We start from the raw sequence: 20,778 nt of genomic DNA, 5'->3' as shown, positions 1-20,778 counted from the left end.
ATTTTTTTTATTATGAATGTGTCCCATGTGAATCTGCAAATAGAAAACCTGTGCATACCAAGAAGTTTGTTACTGAAGCTGCTTGTCTGTGCATTGCTTGTTCTCTCTGCTGCTGCTCTTGGGCAAACACTTCCAGAAACCATGGAGGTTTTCTCTTGGCTGGATTTTTCCTGTGCTGTAGCAGTTATTTAGTGTAGCTGAAGCATGTCCCTGGCTCTGGGGTGAGCAGTGGGATGGGTCCCAGTGCAGTCGTGCCTCAGCTATTGCTCTCTGTGCCTGACTGTAGGGGGAACAAGGGCTGCTGTGCTGCTTTATTGCTGTGTTTAGCACTGCTGGAGCCAGGGGCTGTACATGGGCTGGCAGGTGGGGCTGGGGAGAGGCCTTTCTCCTGCTTCTTGAGGGACACTCATTTCCTGAGCACATGTTCAAATAAGTAGCACTGAGAGCATTGCTCTAAAACATCATCTTACCTGATCTTAACCACGTTTCATCCTTCCTGAGCTAATGATCATTTCTCTTCTGGCAGCTAAGTACATGTTCTTCCTTAATCCAGCGCTCCTCTGGGATTCTGGCTTGGTTACTAGTGATTGATGACTTTCAGATTTGCTTTTATCCATCTAACTGCTCTCTCAGTAAATATGTCTGATGCCTTGCTCCTAAAGATGTGACAGTAACTTGTGACCTTCTTCAGTAAATATGTGTAACATTAATTATCATTTAACAGCAGAATGGTCCCTCTAGGAGAGCTCGTTCTTCAACTGTCACAGGTGGAGAGGAGCCAACGGTAATAAAACCCTTTATCAAGCACTATCTCTAAACAAAATGGGGGGACATTTAGGTCTTGTACAATGAGGAAGTTTTGGGTTTTTTTTTTTCCACAAAGCAAGCATTCATGTATTGAATGAAATACAGCCATTGAATGTTACATTTTTTTGTCCCAAATTTTCTCAAAATTTCTCAAAACACTGCTTGCACTCAAATACTGGCATGGTTTAGGGACATGGATGCAACATTGAGTTATGATGAAGCTGTGCACTAAGGAGATGCTATGGGCTCCTGAAAAATGAAAGCTACAACAGCTAATTCTTTAAAAAGGAATACTGGAAGCAGCAGGGATTAGAGACATCAAATCATTGTACGTGTAGCTGTGTTTGCATCTTGCATCTGTCTTTCCTTCCTCTCCATTAGACTAATTAATTTTAATTCTTAAAGTTGGTCTTAATTTGAGAGCCGTGGGGGTACAGTGATATACCACAGAGCTCTTAATGGTCTTACTGAATGCCAGTTTCATTTTCCAGCAGTTCCTCAGCAGTCCAAGACTGTAGTTTGATCATACAATAAAATTCTTGATGTGCTTTGCTGAAAGTGTAATACAAGGAAAGGGGGTTTAATCTATATTGAACTTCGTCCAAAAAATCCCATTCTTTAACCTAATTAACTGTCAGTCTGAAGTGAGTTATTTCATGGAAGTCATTTACAGTAACCTATCATAAAGGGCTTTTATTAATTTATGCCCTCCTAGAGAATTTGTTTCAGAGAAAGAAATTTAATTTATACTTGGTAGGTTTGCTGTTTACATCTGGGAAATAAATAAATCTTACTTTGGGTGTTGATGCATTGTTCTGTAATACTGTCTATATTCACTGTTTTTTTTTTAGTTTTAGAACCAGAGGAGCACACTTGCAAATAGCAAAGTCTAAATAAAATACCTGACTCATTAGTGGTTAGTTAATTGTGCTAGATGAACCTGCAGTGCAGTGGTACTCTCTTGGCAGAGCATCTTGTCTTGGTTAGACTTTTTAGAGCAAAATATTAATATTTTCCTGCAAAAAGCTGAGTTCAAATATCAGTGACTCATCATTAGTGCAGCTGTACCAAGATGTTTTACCTCACCATGCTGCAGTCACTAATCCCCCCTTGTCTTTGTTCAGCATTTACACCCAGATCTGTGGAGGAATTGGGATTTACACAGGATTCATGGTCTAAATCCTTTGTCTTCAAAAGTTCCATTCTCTTGGGTCTTTGGGTGCCTGAGGCTTGCAGACGAACAACCTGTCAGCAGTAAAAGTCTCTGGTCACCTTGGTTTTGCTTTCAGAATCCCTACAGACCCCCTCCTTGGAATGGGACCCACAGGCTCAGGCCCAGAAGCAGTATCCTTCTCCCAGTATCTGAGTTGTAACTGAGACACTGTGGAGTGATTGCAGCCCTTACTGTGGCCTTCCTGACCCCTGACTGATGGATTGGCAACCGCTGGCACAGCCTGGGCAAGGTGCTCTTCTCATTGCCTGCCAGCTCTGTGAAAACCATAGGGAAAATAGCCCTTGGCTTTTCAGGAGAGAAAGAAATGAGTCTGATAGTCTGTACTTGGATTCTTCATCTGTTTCCCTCTGTTTTCTATTCCCTGCTGGAGTATGTCAGTTTTCTGACCCATCCAGTATCTTTTCTCCTTTCCTTTCTTGATTATCCCTGCAGTTCTCCAGTTCTTTGTGTCAACTGTGTTCTGCTCTTAAACAGCACCTGCACTGCCTTCGGCAGGAGCTTTGGGAAAGGTTTCACGGAGATGAAGCAAGAACAAGAATTAAGTTCATTATCTTGCTGGAGCAAGGAATATAGAGGATAGGAAGAGAGTGTTCTGGATTTCAGTGGGAGCCTTCAGAGGCCTTTACTGTTTCATGGCAAAACCCCAGAGCTTGTAGTGCATCAGCCTCTGAATTATGCAGGTCCTTCATCCCACTCGGTTCCATTTCCTGGCTTGTGTGTATGAACTTGTGCTTGGGTATTTTGCGGACAGGAAGGGCACAAAAGAACATCAGCCACACACAGAAACGTAGTTCCTGTGGGCAATAGGACGTGACTCCTCTGCTACCTGTATGCTTCTCTTAGAACAGGGTCTGACTTGTGGAGCTTTTAGTAGAAGTTCTTGTCATGCTGAAGTCAAGGCTCTAGTTTGGGGTTATCTCGTGTCGTCGGGACATGGAGCCCTGAGTGCAGCATTTGTGACAGAGCAAAATGGTTAAAATTAACTTTCTAAACCCACAGTAGTTTCTGGCAACTGATTCAAGACACCCTTGGGTAAAGAAGAAAACAGGAGTTGGGAGATCTGAACTGCATGGTTATTTAACTCTTACTTATCCATTCTGATGAAAGGAACAAACCCCAGCTTTTCAAGGAAAACTCATTAAAACATAGACTTCCTTTTTATCATTATGTGTAATGAAATAGAATGTTTGAGGGCATATAAGCTTGTTTGCTGGATCTGTGTTAAACTGACCCAAAAGATTTCTTGGGAGAAAAAAGTTATTTGATTCAAAGGCACGTGACAAAGAGCTTGAATTAAATTAAATCAGAAACTGGATTTTTCCGTATGGTTTTTGTGATTAAGAAGGGTGTAAGTTAACAAGTTGCTTTTTTTTACAAACAACAGTTTGAAATGTTTTTTAGCTATTATAAAATAAGAATTCAGTGATTTTTTGCCTGAGCAGCCTTCTGTGGCCTACGTGCACACCACGCCTGGCTTACCTTCGGGCTGGGAGGAGCGCAAGGACGCCAAGGGTCGGACCTACTACGTCAACCACAACAACCGGACCACAACGTGGACACGGCCCATCATGCAGGTACCCTGCTGCATCCAGGGAGCGAACACTTAGCTTGGCTGAGGGTCATTTCAGTTGAAGCAGCTTCCAGAAATCTGAAATTTAAAGGAAAAATCCTAAGCAATACAGATGAATCATAAAAAGCTGCAACAATTTGGGATAGTTTTGGTTACTTATTTTAACTGTCAAGGCACAGGTTAAGCTGATTGCTGCAAGGGAAGGAATTTCCAGAGGTTCAGAAGAACTCTTAAAAGGAGGCAAATGTGTTCTTAGGGTTGAATTTGAAAGTTGGCTCAAGTCATTAATAGAACCATATGTTCTTGGTCCTTCCAATGGAATTACATTAATTACTTGGCCTTTAGGGAAATAAGTTTAAGAAGAATAGTAGTGATGATAACAATGACATCAGTTTTAACATGTCCTACGTGTGGGCGGTGTTTGTGACGTTTGTGACCTGGCTTTGCTCTGGCGCAGCTCGCCGAGGACGGGATGGTGGGGCCGGGCGCGACCAGCAGCAACCACCTGAGCGAGCCGCAGATCCGGCGGCCCCGCAGCCTCAGCTCCCCCACTGTCACCCTGTCAGCACCGCTCGAGGTGAGCCCCTTCCGACTGTTCCCGACAGCCTCTCCTCAATCCTTGTCCTTCAAATGGGGGCTGCATTTCTTTTAAGTCTCTCTCAAAGTAATTCCAAGTGCTGTGGACTGATGTTCACTGTGACATGGCTACAGAATAGCTGAAGTGGCTCCTTACGTAATCAAAGCCTCTGTGTGTTTGACTTCTGACGGTGTGATTCAAACTCTTGCTTCAGCTACTCCTGGCTGTGCTGAAGAGAGCCAATTCTTCAGATTTCCTCTTTACACCTAAGAGTTTGAAGAGCTGTGGCTCACACAGCCTTGCACTTAAAGGCTTTCTTATAAATGAGATACATTGCCCCTGAAGCACAAAACACTGCTTTTGTCTTTTCCTTATAAAATGAAATATGGACACATCCAGGGCAGGTGCAGGGGAAGGTACAATCAGGTGTAAATATTGGGGACACTGTCATTGCAGAGGAAGGCACAGAACACCTTGTCCTTCACAGCAAAAGACTGGGTGTGTTAGAAGGCACAGATAGAGCTAATTAAGTTCTAGTAAGTCAGTCCCAGCACTTAATTCTAGTATTAATTACATCTGGAATGAAAAGCTATTTGCTGTGAAGCTGAGTTGGATTGGTTTTGCAGCCCCAAGTGCCATGTGAGCAATGGTGCTGTTTCCTGCTCCGCAGGGCATGAAGGACTCTCCGGTGCGCAGGGCGGTGAAGGACACCCTCTCCAACCCTCAGTCCCCACAGCCGTCCCCCTACAACTCCCCCAAGCCCCAGCACAAGGGGGCCCAGAGCTTCCTGCCCCCGGGCTGGGAGATGCGCATCGCCCCGAACGGCCGCCCCTTCTTCATCGACCACAACACCAAGACCACCACCTGGGTAAGGGCACTCTAGCCAAGGCACTGGGGGCCATGGTCCCATCTCTGTCTTCCTGCCTGCATGCCCCCATTTTGGCGTGGCACTTTGTGTTCTTAAGAGCCAAAAATGTGCATGTGGTTCTAAAAGCCCTTGTGGAGTGCAGGCATCCTAAGAACAGGGCTGTGGTTTTTGAAGAATATCCCTGGACATAGCACACTTAGTGGAGTCAGGTCTTACGTCACCCTAACTCACTCAGCACTGGAAAATTCACTGCCCTGTAGGAATCCTAATAAGGCATGTTTTGTTTTATTTTCTGAAAATAAAAGAGTAACTGTAACATAGGAAGATTTCCAGATAAGTCTGTGCTTGACTTAGTTTGTAGATCTACCTTGATCTGTTGGATTTACAGTTGCATACCTGTGTTCCAGGAGGATCCACGGCTGAAGTTTCCAGTGCATTTGAGATCCAAAGCATCACTGAACCCCAATGACTTGGGCCCTCTTCCTGTAAGTGATGCTGTGCCTGTGTTCTAACCTACACTTGCTGTCGCAGGGCTCTGCTCTGTTCCTGGGCACAGGCTGCTGCAGCCCTTCTCCAGAGGCTCTGGAGCCCTGCTGTGAGCTGGGGCTTGCTCGGGCTCTAACTCATGGCCTTTGTCTGTGCTAATGAAGTGTTGAGCTTTGCACACACTTACCTGGGCTGTGTCTCTGACTGTGCTTTTAAATAATCATTTACTGCTTAAGAAAAGCAGAGCAGATTGTGGCAAGCAAGCTCTTATCAGTACACCAGCATAATTTAGCATTTAGAAATCTGAATAAATTTTGATTTTTTCAATGAAACCTCCATGTTTTGCAGAGCAAATAATCAATTTCGTGTCAGAAGTTTTTGTCATACTTGTAACCAAAGAATAATGGGGATTTACAGACATGTCAAATGCAGAACTTTGCTTTGTTTTTAAAATACTCCCAGACCTTAAAGGCAGAAAGTAATGTGTGAAAGCTGACACATTCCTGGTCACAGCAGCAGGAATGCTCTTTTGCTTTAGGAAGCAGCTGTGCTTTTGCGGTTGTCCAGGTATGTGGGGCCTGTGTTAACCTTGGAGACACTGAATTTGTTCTTTTAACTGCGAGGGGTGAGACATGCAGTGAAACCAGGGTAGCCTGACTTGTCACTGGCAACAGGTCATTAGTAACAGATTTCACCTCAGTTAAAGCCCCTGGTTTGGAGTGAGGTTGGGCTGACCACAGAATTTAACACAAGTTTCTCCAACAAGATTAAAGTGAAATGATTTCTGCTCTGTATCTTCTGGCAGCCTAGGCTGGCCAGCATTGCCTGTCCCTACAGCCTGCCGTCCTCTCTCCTTTCTGCACTGCAAGCGCTTGGGACATGAGAAAAAGGAACGGATGAGAAAGGAAGCACTGAGGACTAGGTTAGAACATTCTTGTCCCACTGTACAGGGAGCCTGGGTTACACATTTACAGTAAATAACCCACATAGCTTTCAGAAGTAGGAGCAGAAACTTTAAAACTAAGCCATGATGGACCATCTGTTCTCTGTGATTATTTGCTCACAGCAGGAAATGGGTGGGAATCCTGAGGGAAGAGATTTCCACTTCCAAGCTTTAAAAATACTCCTTGCACGGGATGCAGTCACCTATATAAGATCTAGGTCTGAGTCTGCCTGGATTTCTGACCTTCCCATTATGCATCTGGTCGCTTGGGGTTTCCTACCTCGTAAGCATTTTTGAGACAAGTCCAGTAGGTGTGGGCAATGCACTGCTTCAGGCCGTGTGAGACTGGTACTATTTCACTTACTCTCTCTTTTGTTTGTTTTTATTTCCCATTTCCAGCCTGGCTGGGAGGAAAGAATACATCTGGATGGAAGAACGTTTTATATAGACCATAGTAAGTAAGCACTCAGGTACTAGATCAAATAGACAAAGGGAGGTACTAAGTATTGAAGTGAAAGCTTTGTGATTTTACTCTTCATTTAGGAAGCCAGGTGTTGATATGTGGAGACATTGATACCAGAGACTTAGTGCCCTCCTACGGTACTGTACATTCACTGGAAGCTTGCTTTAATTGGCTCATCAAGCTTTGTCCCTCTCTGACTTGTGAAGCATTAACATTTCCTCTCTGTGGTTTCTTTTGTTCTTGTTGATATTTTGGATTTGTTGTTGTTGTTGTTGATGATCCCATGGCTTACTTGCACTTAATAAATTAAAATATACACTAGGAATAGAAAATAAGATGAGAAAAGATCGTGTAGCCACAGCTCCACATATAGGCAGTGGAGCAGTTAGCACTGAGAAGTACTCTCCTTTGCTTTCAGGTCTGTGGCAGTGCTGATTCTGATCTTATTTCCTATTTAGAGCATGTGAAACTGCACCAGCCCATTAATATTCTCCAGTTCTGTTAGTGGAGTTCTAGTGTAAGTGATGTTTCATTGTAGATTTGTCTTCCTAGAGCATCTCAGAACTGCTGTGTGAGTTTTGTTGGTGTTTGGAAACAAAGCAGCCCACAAAGGCTGGGCTGAGTCTTCTTACTTTTTTTTGGTTGTTCTTTTTTTCAAGATTTTAAGACTTATAATGAGACATTTCTTCACAGCCATAGCTAACTCTCATAACCGTCAGAGGAGGGTGCACAGAGTTTAGGTTTTAACTTACCCATGTTTGACAGAATTAGGTTTGTCCCTCAGTATCACTGGCTCCCATGCTTGTCCTCAGAGGTGACAGTATTAAGTCATTATTAAAAGACTGCCTCTAAAGTAATTCCAGTTTTAAAATGGTATAAATACTTTTAACTAAACATTAGAAATAATACTCAGCTAGCACCCAATGAACCTCTTCCAAACTTCACTACAGAGTTACTATCCTTTATCCCTTCTGTAATTGTTTTTCCCAACAGAGATCTGGAAATGTAACTATGGTCAATGATTCTAAACTGCTGCCACTAAGGAGTCACAGGATAAAACTGTCCCATTTAAAACAACTGTGTAACTGCTGAGCCTCCCAACCTCTCTTAAAAAGCTTTAATTTTTCAGTCTCCTAAAGCTATTTGAGCAGGTGTTAGTCCCTAAAATGGAATGTTAAAGTCATACATTAATTAGAATTCCTCAAAGAATTTGTAACTGTAAGGAAGCAAAATTTATTTGCATCTGAATTTTCCCTCTAGTCTTTTGATCTGAGTGGATTTAGCTTCTTCTATAGCAGTTTTCACAAAAGTTTGGGGAAGCTTTTGGTAATGCTGCCTGTTTCCAGCAAATGTCCCTTTGGTCCCAGCCTGGTGCCCGAGCACTGCTGTGGTGGGTGGGCTGGGGGGCCTGGAGAGCAGGGGGCTCCTGAACAGTGCCACTGCCAGGACACAAAACCAGCAGGACAAGTCTGACAGAGTCAGCTGCTGGTCATGTCCTGCTTCCCTGCTACGTTTTGTAACTCTGCTGCATAATTCTCCAACGCTGTTTGTCCTATTTTTGAAATGTTTTTCTCATCCTTGGGAGAGACTGCAAGAGTCTCCTGCAGCCAGCACAGCCCCTCTGCTGTTACACAGGCACCAGAAACACTGAGTACTGGTGCAGCACACAGGGATTATTGGTACTAGAGGCTGTGTGTGACAGTGAACCCCTTTCCCTGGCTCTCTGGGCCCTCAGCTGCCCCAGTCACCTTACCTTCCATGGAGACACTGGTGTTCCCTGTTCCCTGCAGCATGCACACACTGCTGCCATCCCTGGGAGCCTCCCAGACACGTACTGTCTACCTGTTGGAAGGGATCAGGAGGGAAAACAACCATTCTGCAACCATTTCCTGAACAGTTACCAGTGATTCATGGATAAGGATACACTGAATGGGTTCCCCTCAAAGTCTGTCCACATCCACCAGTACATGGTGATACTCACAATATGCATCAGTGATTTACACAAGGAATTCAGGGGACCCACTCCTTAGTTCAGCAGGAAGCAGCAGGGCAGGAGAGGGGAGGGGCTCATTGGAATGGGATGGGAAGTCAGAGTGAGTCTAACAAATGGCCACTGCAGTGTGCAGGAAGAGGCTGCAGGAAGACGAGAATTGCGAAGTGTTTCTCGGAATAGGAATAATTAGTGGAATTTTGGTTGAAAGGGGCATGAAAAACACCATCACCTGGTCATGAGTTATCTCACCCTGTCATGTATTGACAGGAGTGCCTAAGTCCAACCTGGAGTAACCCTCCTGATGCCATCAGCACTGGGAATGTCTGGCTGTGAGAGTTCTATATCTGGCAGGGGGTCCCAAACTTCAGGGAAATAGTGGGCCCCTTGGAAAGGAAGGGAAAAGAGGAAATCATCAAAGGCCTGAGAGCCTGATTTATGACAGAGAATTGTGTTAATGGGAAGACTCAAATTTTTGAAATTTTTGAAAATGTAGAGACTTTGGAAAATGTTCTGCAGAAGGATTGAGTTTGTTACCCATGTCCACTCGGGATAAGACAGAGAATCCTGAGCTACCGTTCCAGGTGGAGTGGTTCATGCCAGACCCTTGTAGCCCTGGAGGACCATTTTTCATATGAAGTCCCTGTAAGATTCTGAAAATAAAGACTGAGGTTCGTTGGTGGCATTGCACACTCTGAAGTACAGAGAGCAAATTTGAGCTGACACGCTGTCAGTCATTTCCAGTTGACCTCCAATTTCACAGAAAACTGGCACTGTGATGTGTGGCTGTTGGTGTCAAAAAGGTGAACAGAGAACTTTGTAGAAGGGAATTCCAGTGAAGGGGTTGAAGATGGAAAGGGCTGGGCTGGGTGTCCTGCCTTGACGGCAGCTCTGCTCTGTGCATCTCTGGGGTCTCTGGAGCTCAGGCTGGCAGCCCTCCAGCATTCCCATAAGTGATAAATAGCCTTAATGTGTGGAGATAAATAAAATAGTATTTTACTATTAAATTAACTAATAGATCAAATGTCTTGAAATGTGCTTGCAATCCTTTAGAATTTTCTCCAGTTAACATTTGCTGAATGACCCTTTTCAGATCCCAGTCTCTCTTAAACCAGGTTGGGATGCTCAAAACTTACAGGGCTTTTCCGGTTCTAGAAACATGGAAAATGCAATCTTGACTCCTGATACCCAGTTCCTAACCCAGAACAGTAAACAAACAGAGAGAGGGCAGGCCATGGCACCTTGCCATTGCAGGTGGCACTTGGGATGGGGTTTGGAGCATTGTCTTATTGTTGCAACACCATTGTTTTGTTGTGATTCCGTCGTGTTCAGAATCTTGGGAGGAGCAGCTGTCTGGAGGCAGGGAAGGGGAGTCCCACCATGGTCCTGTAGAACCTTTCCTGTCATCCTCCTGGTGCTCTTCAAAGCTGTAGATGGAAAGAACTGGGCTGTGTTGCGCCACTGCCAGCATCTCCATTGGTCATAACTGGGTTGATCTCTTGCGCTAAAACAGGACAGTTCTGCCTCCCTTTACCTTCTCATTAAATCGGAGTATAGGAAAAATGTTATTCCCTCCAAATTTAAAAGCATGATACTTTAGCTGTCTGTGCAAAATTTCCAAACAGTAACTTACAGTGTCATTGCCAAAGTTTTGGGTTCCTTTACCTGCCAGGCCATGTATCTCCAATCCCAGCCCATGTTCAAATGAACATGTTCACTCACTCCTGCAGACATTGCCATCAAAGCAGTGCAAATTCCCTGGGTTCTGGGATAGTTCTGTGTTTTTGAGTGAATGTTTTCAACTAAACAGTGTGTTGGGGCTGGGGAGGATGAGGGGACACAAGCCTTTGCTAACCCTGACAGAGCTGTGCAGTGCTAGGGAGAAAAAACCAACAGAAATTCATAGTGTGGTACTAGAGAAGCCATGGGATCATTTCTTTTGTTATTTGCAGATAATAAAATTACCCAGTGGGAAGACCCCCGGCTGCAGAACCCAGCCATCACAGGCCCAGTAAGTACTGCTGTGGGATTTTCCATTAAATGCCCTGACTTGGGTACAGCTGGAACCACAGCAGGCCCTGCTTGCTCCCCGGATCAGGGATGGGCAGCCTGGGAAGCAGAAGCTCTGCTGGTCCACATCCTAAGTCAGAAGAAGTTGGGAATGTTGCACCACGTTCTGGGGAGCCTCCCAGATTGTTAAGGGTTTGGGGATGCCTATGGAGAAGTGCTCCTATTTACCCACTACCTGGGTCATTACTAACAGTAGGATTTTACTGAGCTGACACATCGTTCTATGCATTTTGGGATCTCTGGACAATAAAAAAGCTGTTGACACTTGGGAGGAGAGAGGTGGGCCTATGTGGATTCAAAGTGTGAAAAAAAAAAGACAAAAAGTGGATCTGTCAGTTTAAGAGACATAAAACTTCTTGCAGGTAAACAGAGATTTCAGAATATCAGCCTTAGAAAAAAATACACACCATTTTACTTCAGTATCAAATTTTAAAAACATCAAAGAGTGACTCTGACGTTCTAATGCTGGTTTTGTGCTGAGTTATGCCAGTTTATGCCATTTTATGGTATTCTGAGTGATTAGACTTCCAATCCCAAGATGTTTCCTGGTGCCAAGAGTATCTTTTTATTCTGGGTAAATCCTTGGGACCTTTAAGAGTTTCAGGACACAGCAGATGAGCCTGCTGCACGGTGTAATTCCAATTGCTTATTAATAATATCAATAATAGTCACTTGTTTGACCATGGTTGCTTTTGGAGGGATTTACCCATTTGTCAGGCATTTAAAACTGGAGATCCTCACAAACAGCACTGTGCAAAGTGTTAATAGGTCTCTCCCCAGAAATGCTGAGCATAAATGGGAGAGACTATTTGAGAAAGTTTGTTTGAAGGAAATGAGATGGTCATGGTCCCCTTGAGTGACTGACAGTGGTTTGTTTGTTGGTTTTTAAGGGAAAGCAGGAGCTAACCCATTTCACAGAAGCACTAAGGATTCATCTGAATGCTTTCAATAATAATATTTCTGGTACCATGACAAACAGAATTACTTAAATAGCATTTCATGTTGTGTTTAAATAAAGGAAACACGTAGAAAGATTATTTAATGGCTGTAGTAAAGTTATATTATCATCAGAGTAAAATGATGTCATTTTGTGGGATTTTTAAATCTCTCCTGGCTGCTCTCCATCATGGGTGGGTTTAAGGGAGCCCATGGCACAATGTGTGGGTAGCAGGGCTGTACGTTCCTTTTAAATACTGTGGGGTGTCAAACTGCTGAGTAGCTGGAATGATGTGTTCTCCTGCTGCTCCCAACAGGCAGTGCCGTACTCCAGGGAGTTCAAGCAGAAATACGACTATTTCCGCAAGAAGTTAAAGAAACCTGTGAGTACAACCAGCACGGGGGGGCTGCAGGACACACCTGTCAGGTTACTCCATTGTGCTGCTCCTGAAGGGCTCAAGAAGGAACCAAAAACAAAAAGCAAAGTTTGAATTTGATGGATTTCTCAACAAAAAGCTTTTCTAAGTCTTTAAGACTCACATTTTTCTAGATGAATGCAAATGCCCTTAAAGCAGAGCACACTCAATTTTTATCCCTTTTTTTTGTTTGTTTGTTTGTTACTTTTCGTGTTGTTTTCATCAAATATTTACCATGGAAGTCTGCAGCACTGTTCTGGAAGTGGCCCAGTTCCCCCCATGCTCTCAACCTGTGGACTGAGAGAGCACTGGGAAATAAAAACATGGGGAACGGGAACACCAGGTGTCTGATCTGTCATTGAGCTGTTACCAGTCAGCAGTTCGCCCAAAGACTTATTTCTTGAGACTAACAAGGATAATCTAATCTTCTTTGACACAGGCTGACATACCCAACAGATTTGAGATGAAATTACACAGAAATAACATTTTTGAGGAGTCCTACAGAAGAATCATGTCCGTGAAGAGACCTGATGTACTAAAAGCCAGGCTCTGGATTGAATTTGAGTCAGAAAAAGGACTTGACTATGGAGGTGTGGCCAGAGAGTGGTTTTTTCTCTTGTCCAAGGAGATGTTTAACCCTTACTATGGTCTCTTTGAATACTCAGCAACGTAAGTGTCCATTAAATATTTCTATTCTCAAGGGATATACATTACATTTTGCATGAGAGGCAAAGTTGCTCTGGGCAGAGGTAGCTCCTCCTTCCCAGGGTGCCCTGGGCAGCACCACTGCCCTGTTCCTTCTGCCCTTCAGAGAGCCTTTGGAATGGTCCTTGAGAGCCTAGAAAACATTTCCATTGCTCAGACAATATCCAGGGCAGCAAAACTGCAGTTTTTGAGGCCAGTAATGGTGAAGGGACCAGTGTCACAGAAAAGCCTCTTTCCTCTGCTGCCCAGAGTTCCAGCGCTGCTGTAGAGCAAGCTTGAATGCAGCTGCTTGTTCACACTGCAGGAGTTCCCTAGCAGTGGCCTCCCAGAACTTTAAACTGGGGGCTGCCCACCTTTAAAATCTTGGAGCAATCCGTTAGTGCAAGGGAGAGAGGGTGTCTCTTGCTCACAGTGGGTTTGGTTTCCTGCTGCGTCAGCCCTCAGTGGCTCTGTGGTGGGAGCACCAGGCTTAGCCCCTCTGGGGGGTGTGGGACAGGCTGGAAAGAACTTGGACACAGCCCCATGACACTATTGAAGGGAAATGCCCCAAAGCTCAAGTTACTTACTAACATATCTGAGTATCTGCTTATTTAAAGACTTGGTTCTTTAGCTATTTTTTTTCTTTCCCCAAAAAAGGGACAACTATACACTTCAGATTAATCCTAATTCAGGTCTTTGTAACGAAGACCATCTGTCGTACTTCACGTTCATTGGCCGGGTGGCCGGCCTGGCTGTGTACCATGGGAAGCTGCTGGACGGTGAGTCCTGCTCCTGCCCTGCTGCTGCCACTGGGCTTTGGGGAGGGAAGTGCACCTGCTTTAGAGCCCCAGGTTCTGGGGACAGTCTGGGACTGGACCTGTTGGGAATTGAATGGTGATTCTTAAAATGGGATAGTGTCCTGAGCTCAGTTCCCCATCTTTTGGCTCTCTCTGCCATTGTTAGGGTGGTCAGTGGAATGTGGTAGTTAGTGGATAACTGTTGAAAGTGAAAAATGGGACTTTCTGTAGCTAAATAAACCTGAGCTGCTGTGATGCTGTTGCAGTTGCAGGGCTGTTACAGTCAGGAGTTAACAGGAAATGCTAGGGGTGGTGCCCTCGAGCAGTTGTGCAGGTGCAGGGCAAGGCAGGTAACGTTTTCCTCTCCCTCACAGGCTTCTTCATCAGACCTTTCTACAAGATGATGCTGGGGAAGCCCATAACTCTCAAAGACATGGAGTCAGTGGTAAGACCCCATTTAACCCATGCCAGTGCTTGCAGGCCCTTGGGTTTCTAGAACTCTGCACTAATTGCCCCTTTTCAAACTGCCTAATTGTGATCTACCCTAGGATAGCGAATACTACAACTCTTTGAAGTGGATCCTGGAAAACGACCCTACGGAGCTGGATCTCATGTTTTGCATAGATGAGGAAAACTTTGGACAGGTATGTAAAGGTTATTTACATCTTAGGACTGCTTGTTGCCAACAAATACCTCAGTACTGAGCAGTCTCGTGGTGGTGAATGTCACTGATCAGCCTTCACCTCTCTGTGTTTTCAGCTGGGACTGGGGGTGTCACATTGCTGTCAGGGAGCTGTGACATCTCTGGGACAAGCTGGATGTGCAGCTGAGTAAAATACTTGCAATGAGGAGGAATAAAGGTGTCCCACAGTCCAGCTGGAAGATGGTCAGAGCCCAGGGACTGTTTGGGTTTCTGAGGTTGCAGGGAGGTGCTCTCTGCAGTGCCTGTCGCAGAGGCAGCTGGTACGACAGGGGGAAGCAGTCAGGTTTAAAAGGGTCACAGTCTATGGGTATCTTTCTCCATTACAAATGAAAATGTTGTAGACATTAAATTAAATTAATTTGCTTAGAGGCTTTTATGGTCTTCTTTAGCATTTTCCCTTTGTTTACTTCTGAGATTTGTTTACTAGATCCTGGCTCCAGGTAAAATTGGACCTGGGGATTACAGGGCCTTTCATAAAAACTGACTCAAACATTTCAAACCATGCACTCAATGTCCTGTCAAAAACATTCTGATCCACTTTCCAGTGCTTACTGCCTTTTTCCTGAAGCAACATAAGGTTATGGATTACATGGAGAACTAGGGAGAGTATTGAAGCCACAGGATGGAGAGGTTTTGTAATACACTGGTTGGGTTTTGGGCAATTTCAATATGTGATTTAACTTATTATAAATAATAACTATTATAATTTTGTATATATAATGTACATATTTTTATAAACATATAACATATCTATAAATAATAATTATAATAAAATTATTAGTAAATAGCCAGCCTCTCTGCCAGTTTTCCCTTCTGTCAGTGCCACTTTGTTCAAAAGTGTAAATCAATTTACTAATGATTTCCTGATACTGCTTGCAAAACGCTGCTCAGGGAGAGTGGGTTCTGGGAGAAAGATGTCCTCAAATAACAGGTTTTTTGGTCTTCCAAAATACAGACATATCAAGTGGACCTGAAGCCCAATGGGTCTGAAATCATGGTAACGAATGAAAACAAGCGGGAATACATTGAGTAAGTATCATTGTGAAATATGCATGGGAGTAAGGAAGAGCAGTTGTACTTAAAATTGACCCTGCTGCAATTCCTGTAGTGTGTACTGCACAAGAGCATCAGGGATCGTTGGAAAAAAAAATCTTACTGTTAACATTGTTTATATCCAGTCAGATACAAGAACAAAGAGTAAATTAAATTACATGCTTGATTTTCCTGAAATTCCCCCCATGGAAATGTGCTTCTCCAACAAATGGCTCAAGCTCAGATGAGCCAGAAGGTGCTCTCCAGCCTGGCCTTCATCCCATTGTCCTCCTGTGCCAGTCACAGACCAGAGCCAGGATTCCAGTGCCAGTGTTCCTACCAAAAATTGGCCAAATCTGAAATTAGGCTTAATTTTCAGCTTTCTCAGTTTTTCTGCCTACCAGGATGTAAAATGCATAATTCAATTATACCTGCTGGCGTTTTTCATCAGAGCCTTTTCCAAGATGAAAGGCATTAAAATTGCTACATTCATGTAAATTGAGAATTCATTTCCAATGCCTGGACCTGGACCAATTCCATGCCTGGAATTGATTTTTTATGCCTGCACCTGTGAGGTGTTTGTGCTGTGGGTGGCTGGTACTGAAAGCAAGGTGTCCCTTCGATGCTGCAGTTTATTTATTTATTTAGATACGAGGTGCTGTGTCCTGACAGCTCTCCTCAGAGCTTGTAGACTTTTCTGGGAATTGTTAATTACTCAGTGTTCTGGGAAGAATAAAATGTCTGGTCACTTAGGTACCTACAGGAATGAAAATATTCCCACTGTGATTCGGTCATAGCCACTGGGGTTTTTGGTTATTTCTTCAAAATTCCATCAGTCACCAGCCAATAAATTGGAACACTGGCAAAAGCTGCTCAGTTTCCTGAACTTGCTGAAGTTGCAAATGACAAACTGAAAGCACTGGGATTGCTGAAACCTCTGAACACTTGGCTGAGACCTGCTAATGAGTTTGTGTTTCTGATGGGGTTTTGTTTCTCTCTGCAGCCTGGTCATCCAGTGGCGGTTTGTAAACAGAGTGCAGAAGCAAATGAATGCCTTTCTGGAGGTGAGGCTCTTTATTAGCTTCTTTCTTTCACAAAAATAGGGATTTTTTTTCTACTACAGGTTTCTTACCCACTGGTGTCTGTGTGAAGGGAGCAGGGAGCTTGGCAGGGAATGCAAATGGAATACTTACGTTTTATGATTTTACAGTTTTATCTGGTGTAAGAATGTATCATCTTTCCCTTATGAGAATAAGGTCATTCTCTTTCATGTTTAATTATTTGAGCTTGAAGTAATTTGGTCATGGATGTTTTTAATTAGGATTTATGTGGGATGAGAGTTTTAACTTGCTGTTCTTCTTTGCAGGGATTCACAGAACTGCTTCCTATTGATCTGATTAAAATTTTTGATGAAAATGAACTGGAGGTGAGTCAATTTGGTGCCCCAAGCTGACAATTCCCTGACAGATGTGCCATGTTCTCAGTTCTTCAATCATCCATCCTTCTCCCTGAGAGAATGTGCAGACACAGCTGCCTTGCTCAGAGTTGGAAATTAGATGTTTCTTCCTAATTAATAAATCTATTCATGACATGCAAAGAACTGCACTTACTCAGGGAGGTGGTTGGGGGTGTACCTGTGAAAGCTCCGAATCTCCACTGTGTGTGCATAAATGATTGAAGGTCAGAGCCCTGAGGAGCAGTGACACCTTGTTACCCTGAGAGTGCAGGGAACCACACCCTCATTAACATCTCGCTGTTCTGTTTACCTGCAGTTACTGATGTGTGGCCTTGGTGACGTCGATGTCAATGATTGGAGACAACACACCATCTATAAAAATGGTTACTGCCCAAATCATCCTGTTATCCAGTGGTTCTGGAAGGTAAGACTGGGCACCACCTCTGACTGAGGGTGAAAGTTACTGCCCTGTTTTGCAATAATTTTTTTTCATGAAAACTTCTAAGAATGGGGGGGGTTGTGCTGGGGGGCAGGACTTGTTCCCACCTCACTCAGGCAAGGGCAGGTGTAGCTCCTGCCAGAGCAGCCCACAAATGGGACCTGGAGCAGAGAGAATCCATTGTGTCCTGAGGGTTGGCTCATACAAAAGGTGCTTCATGTTGGCTTTGGGCTGCTCTTTAGCCCTGCCCATCCAGGCCAGGGTAGGAGGATGAGGCTGATGGTGTCCATTTTCCAACAGGCTGTTCTGCTGATGGATGCTGAGAAACGGATCCGGCTCCTGCAGTTTGTGACCGGGACGTCACGTGTGCCTATGAACGGATTTGCTGAACTTTATGGTGAGCTGCTTGTGGCACAATGGGAATTCCAGCCAACCTCTGACCCCCACGTAGTACTGAGTTTTAAATGCTGATGTCTGAGCTCACTTCCTTGGCATTACACAAGCTCTGAAACCAACTCACTGGGCTTGGAAAGAAAGTACCATGTTCCTGTTGCTTTAATGTACCTGTAACAGGTGAAAAATCCAGCCACAATTGATGCCAACATTTCATGTTAAAAATAATGTTTAGGCAGTGTCCAGCAATTTCTGTTTCATACGCTTTTCATTTTCACACAGGTTCAAATGGTCCTCAGCTGTTTACAATAGAGCAGTGGGGAAGTCCTGATAAGCTGCCCCGAGCTCACACCTGGTAAGTCACCAAGGCATAAATTCCAGAGCTACTCCTGCCAGAAGGGCCATGCTGCTGACCATGCTCAGCTCTGCATCAAACAGCATTTGATCCTGTAGGTCCCCAGTGCCTTCACAAACTGAGAAACTGAAGGATATTGTTTTATTCCCCACATCCTAGTAAGTGGATGTAATGAACTACAGCAAGTCAGACATCATCAAACAGCCATAGAAAGCCCATAAATCATTGGAGAATTCAAATCAAATGTAAGGTTATAAGATAATTTAACCCTGGATTATAGATTTTTGCAAACATTGAAAGCATTCAGTACAAATCTGTCTTGCTCTGTTACATTTCAGGAATGTGGCTTTTTAAAGAAAAACTGTGCTGAGTTGGAAAACTATTTTGTTGACTATCAGTACAGACTGGTGATCTTTCTCTGTGAAACTAATCATTCTATAGAGTAATGAGCTTTAATAAAAAAACCAAACCTGAAAACAAAAGCACAAAACCCCCCACCAAACACAAACACAACAACACTACCCTGAACACACTCCAAAATCAACCCATCCTCTTTGGGTTCCAATTCTCTGCTAGCTTTTACCTTTGGAAGACTTTCTCTTGGATGTTTAATCTTCTTTCCCCGCAGAGAGCAAAGCGTCTGTCCTCTAAATCCAGAATATCTTTGCTGAGCCTCAAGAAATCAGTCTTTTGACAAAGATTGTTTTCCATCATCTAACACAGTGAGGGGCTTTCTGTTGGCTTTTTTCCTGTCCTAAGTGATTTTTACCAAATTCCTGCTTCCACCTTTGCAAAGGAAGGCAACACAGTTACTGGAGAGCTCACCTTGGGCAGGTGTGAGGTGTGCGGGGAACACTGTGGACCACAAGCTGCATTCTTAATCAAGACCCCAATTATTTAACCTTTTCTAGTCCTTTAAAACTCTGTTTTTCCATGGATTATTAAGTGACTCTTTCCTTGTCCCTTCTAGCTTTAACCGCCTAGACTTACCTCTGTATGAATCTTTTGAGGATCTGCGGGAGAAGCTCCTCATGGCCGTGGAGAATGCCCAGGGGTTTGAAGGGGTGGATTAACTTCGCGGCACCCATTCCCTCTCCAAGCACATTCTGCTGGCTTTGGCACCTGCCTGAGGGACTCCAAGGGACTGTGGCAGAGCAGTTGCCCGGCGCTGGGCTCTGGAGCAGACCCTGGCAGCGCAGAGGCCGAGCCCCGAGGCCAGGACTGTCACCTGGGGTGGCCTTGCTGATGTTCCCACAGCAGCTGAGAACTGATCACATTTCAGCAGGACTTACTCTATTTATGTTGTGCCTCTGTAGGCAAAACCCTTAATAAATATTTTACACAATTTCTAATGACAATGAATGGAATTAATCATTTTACAGGTGTAGTATTACAACTCATGTTTACTTCTTAATTGATTTAGACATTTTCAGATTTTATTTCATTACAAATTAAATATCATATACTTGGAAAAATGAGCATTTTTCTGAATTTCATACCAGACTTTTTTTTCAAAGCACGTTGAGCCTTGTTTTCCTAAGCCATTAGGAGAGTAGGAAAAAGCTCTGTTGGAAGCTTTCTCTCCACAAGCTGTCTCTCGAAAGCAACTCTCTTCATTAAGCACATCACTATTGTTCTGTATCCAGAAATATGGGCTGGATGTTGCATTTCTGTATAAGTACTAGAAGAATGTCAAGGCACAGGAGAGCCCTGACACAGCATGTCCAGATCTCTGTTCTACCGAAACTGCCTCATTACTGCCAAGCTGTACATGTGCTACAAAGCATCTGGGCTGGGGCTGGCATTAAGCCTTTTAGGAGAACGTGCTGAACCCTGTCATTCTCTCTGTACAGTGATTTGTTTTCCATCCTTTCCTCTTTCCTGTTTGCGATGGAGGCGTTCTGAATGAAATCTGGCACTCTGGAACACAGCTCTGTTCTGGCTCCTGTTTGTGTGCACTTGCTAATGAACCTAATTAACACTGGGGTTGTTCATTTCTAACTGCACCGACTCTAAAGGCACTTTCTGTACCACCAGGAAGGTAGACCTGGTTTGAGCATAAACATTAATGGGATTTTACTCCTTCCCACTGCACATGTCCTTCTGGTGCAAGATCTGTCCCCTGGTGAATTTGGCTTCTGCTGTGTAAAAGAAAACCCAACCAGCTCTAGACCTGAGCCTGCAGACATGTTCCTCAGCAATTTATTTCTGTGATTTCTTTTTTACTAGCTCACAAAGATTTATTTAAAATACACTGCTATCTAATCCATTTTGTTACCTATGACATGTTGCATGCCTAAACTATAATGTCTGAGTTGCGTCTGTTTTGTGGCGGATTAAAGGTGACAGATTTGTGCTTGCCCCAGTGCAGTGACATGGTGACAGCACTGCTGGAGCAGGGTTGGTTCCACTGACCCGCAGCTCTGCCCTGGCCTGTTCCCCAGCATCCACGCAAAGTGACAGCACTTGCCAAAACAAACTTGCATCTCACTGCCAACAGTTTTTGAGCCCTGCCCTTACCTTTGCGTCCAGCCCGTGTCCAGCCACACTGCAGAGTCT

General features: G+C 44.1%; 1 protein-coding gene across 9 annotated transcripts in view; it reads left to right on the top strand.

Annotated features, from left to right (window-relative positions):
* Nucleotides 1-20,578, top strand: part of NEDD4L (NEDD4 like E3 ubiquitin protein ligase) — a 105,209-nt gene extending 84,631 nt beyond the window's left edge. For 2 of the 9 annotated variants that reach the window (XM_039566736.1, XM_019280037.3), the window contains exons 13-32: nucleotides 725-784; nucleotides 3,484-3,615; nucleotides 4,069-4,188; nucleotides 4,859-5,056; nucleotides 5,464-5,541; nucleotides 6,885-6,939; nucleotides 7,029-7,085; nucleotides 10,891-10,949; nucleotides 12,262-12,327; nucleotides 12,800-13,029; nucleotides 13,702-13,823; nucleotides 14,216-14,286; nucleotides 14,390-14,485; nucleotides 15,500-15,573; nucleotides 16,580-16,640; nucleotides 16,943-17,002; nucleotides 17,349-17,456; nucleotides 17,772-17,868; nucleotides 18,147-18,219; nucleotides 19,190-20,149. In XM_039566736.1, coding sequence (XP_039422670.1) covers nucleotides 725-784; nucleotides 3,484-3,615; nucleotides 4,069-4,188; nucleotides 4,859-5,056; nucleotides 5,464-5,541; nucleotides 6,885-6,939; nucleotides 7,029-7,085; nucleotides 10,891-10,949; nucleotides 12,262-12,327; nucleotides 12,800-13,029; nucleotides 13,702-13,823; nucleotides 14,216-14,286; nucleotides 14,390-14,485; nucleotides 15,500-15,573; nucleotides 16,580-16,640; nucleotides 16,943-17,002; nucleotides 17,349-17,456; nucleotides 17,772-17,868; nucleotides 18,147-18,219; nucleotides 19,190-19,292 — 1,920 coding nt within the window. In that variant the 3' untranslated portion in view covers nucleotides 19,293-20,149. Of the gene's footprint in view, nucleotides 1-724; nucleotides 785-3,483; nucleotides 3,616-4,068; nucleotides 4,189-4,858; nucleotides 5,057-5,463; nucleotides 5,542-6,884; nucleotides 6,940-7,028; nucleotides 7,086-10,890; nucleotides 10,950-12,261; nucleotides 12,328-12,799; nucleotides 13,030-13,701; nucleotides 13,824-14,215; nucleotides 14,287-14,389; nucleotides 14,486-15,499; nucleotides 15,574-16,579; nucleotides 16,641-16,942; nucleotides 17,003-17,348; nucleotides 17,457-17,771; nucleotides 17,869-18,146; nucleotides 18,220-19,189 lie in introns of all 9 variants that reach the window. The other 7 variants (XM_010414016.3, XM_019280033.3, XM_010414015.4 and 4 more) reach the window with 5 other exon arrangements.
* Nucleotides 20,579-20,778: the final 200 nt, after the last annotated feature.

The sequence above is a fragment of the Corvus cornix genome, chromosome Z, assembly GCF_000738735.6.
Source record: "Corvus cornix cornix isolate S_Up_H32 chromosome Z, ASM73873v5, whole genome shotgun sequence".
Taxonomy (NCBI): Eukaryota; Metazoa; Chordata; class Aves; order Passeriformes; family Corvidae; genus Corvus; species Corvus cornix.
The sequence above is the reverse complement of the archived record's forward strand: the minus strand, read 5'-3'. Positions and strand labels throughout refer to the sequence as shown.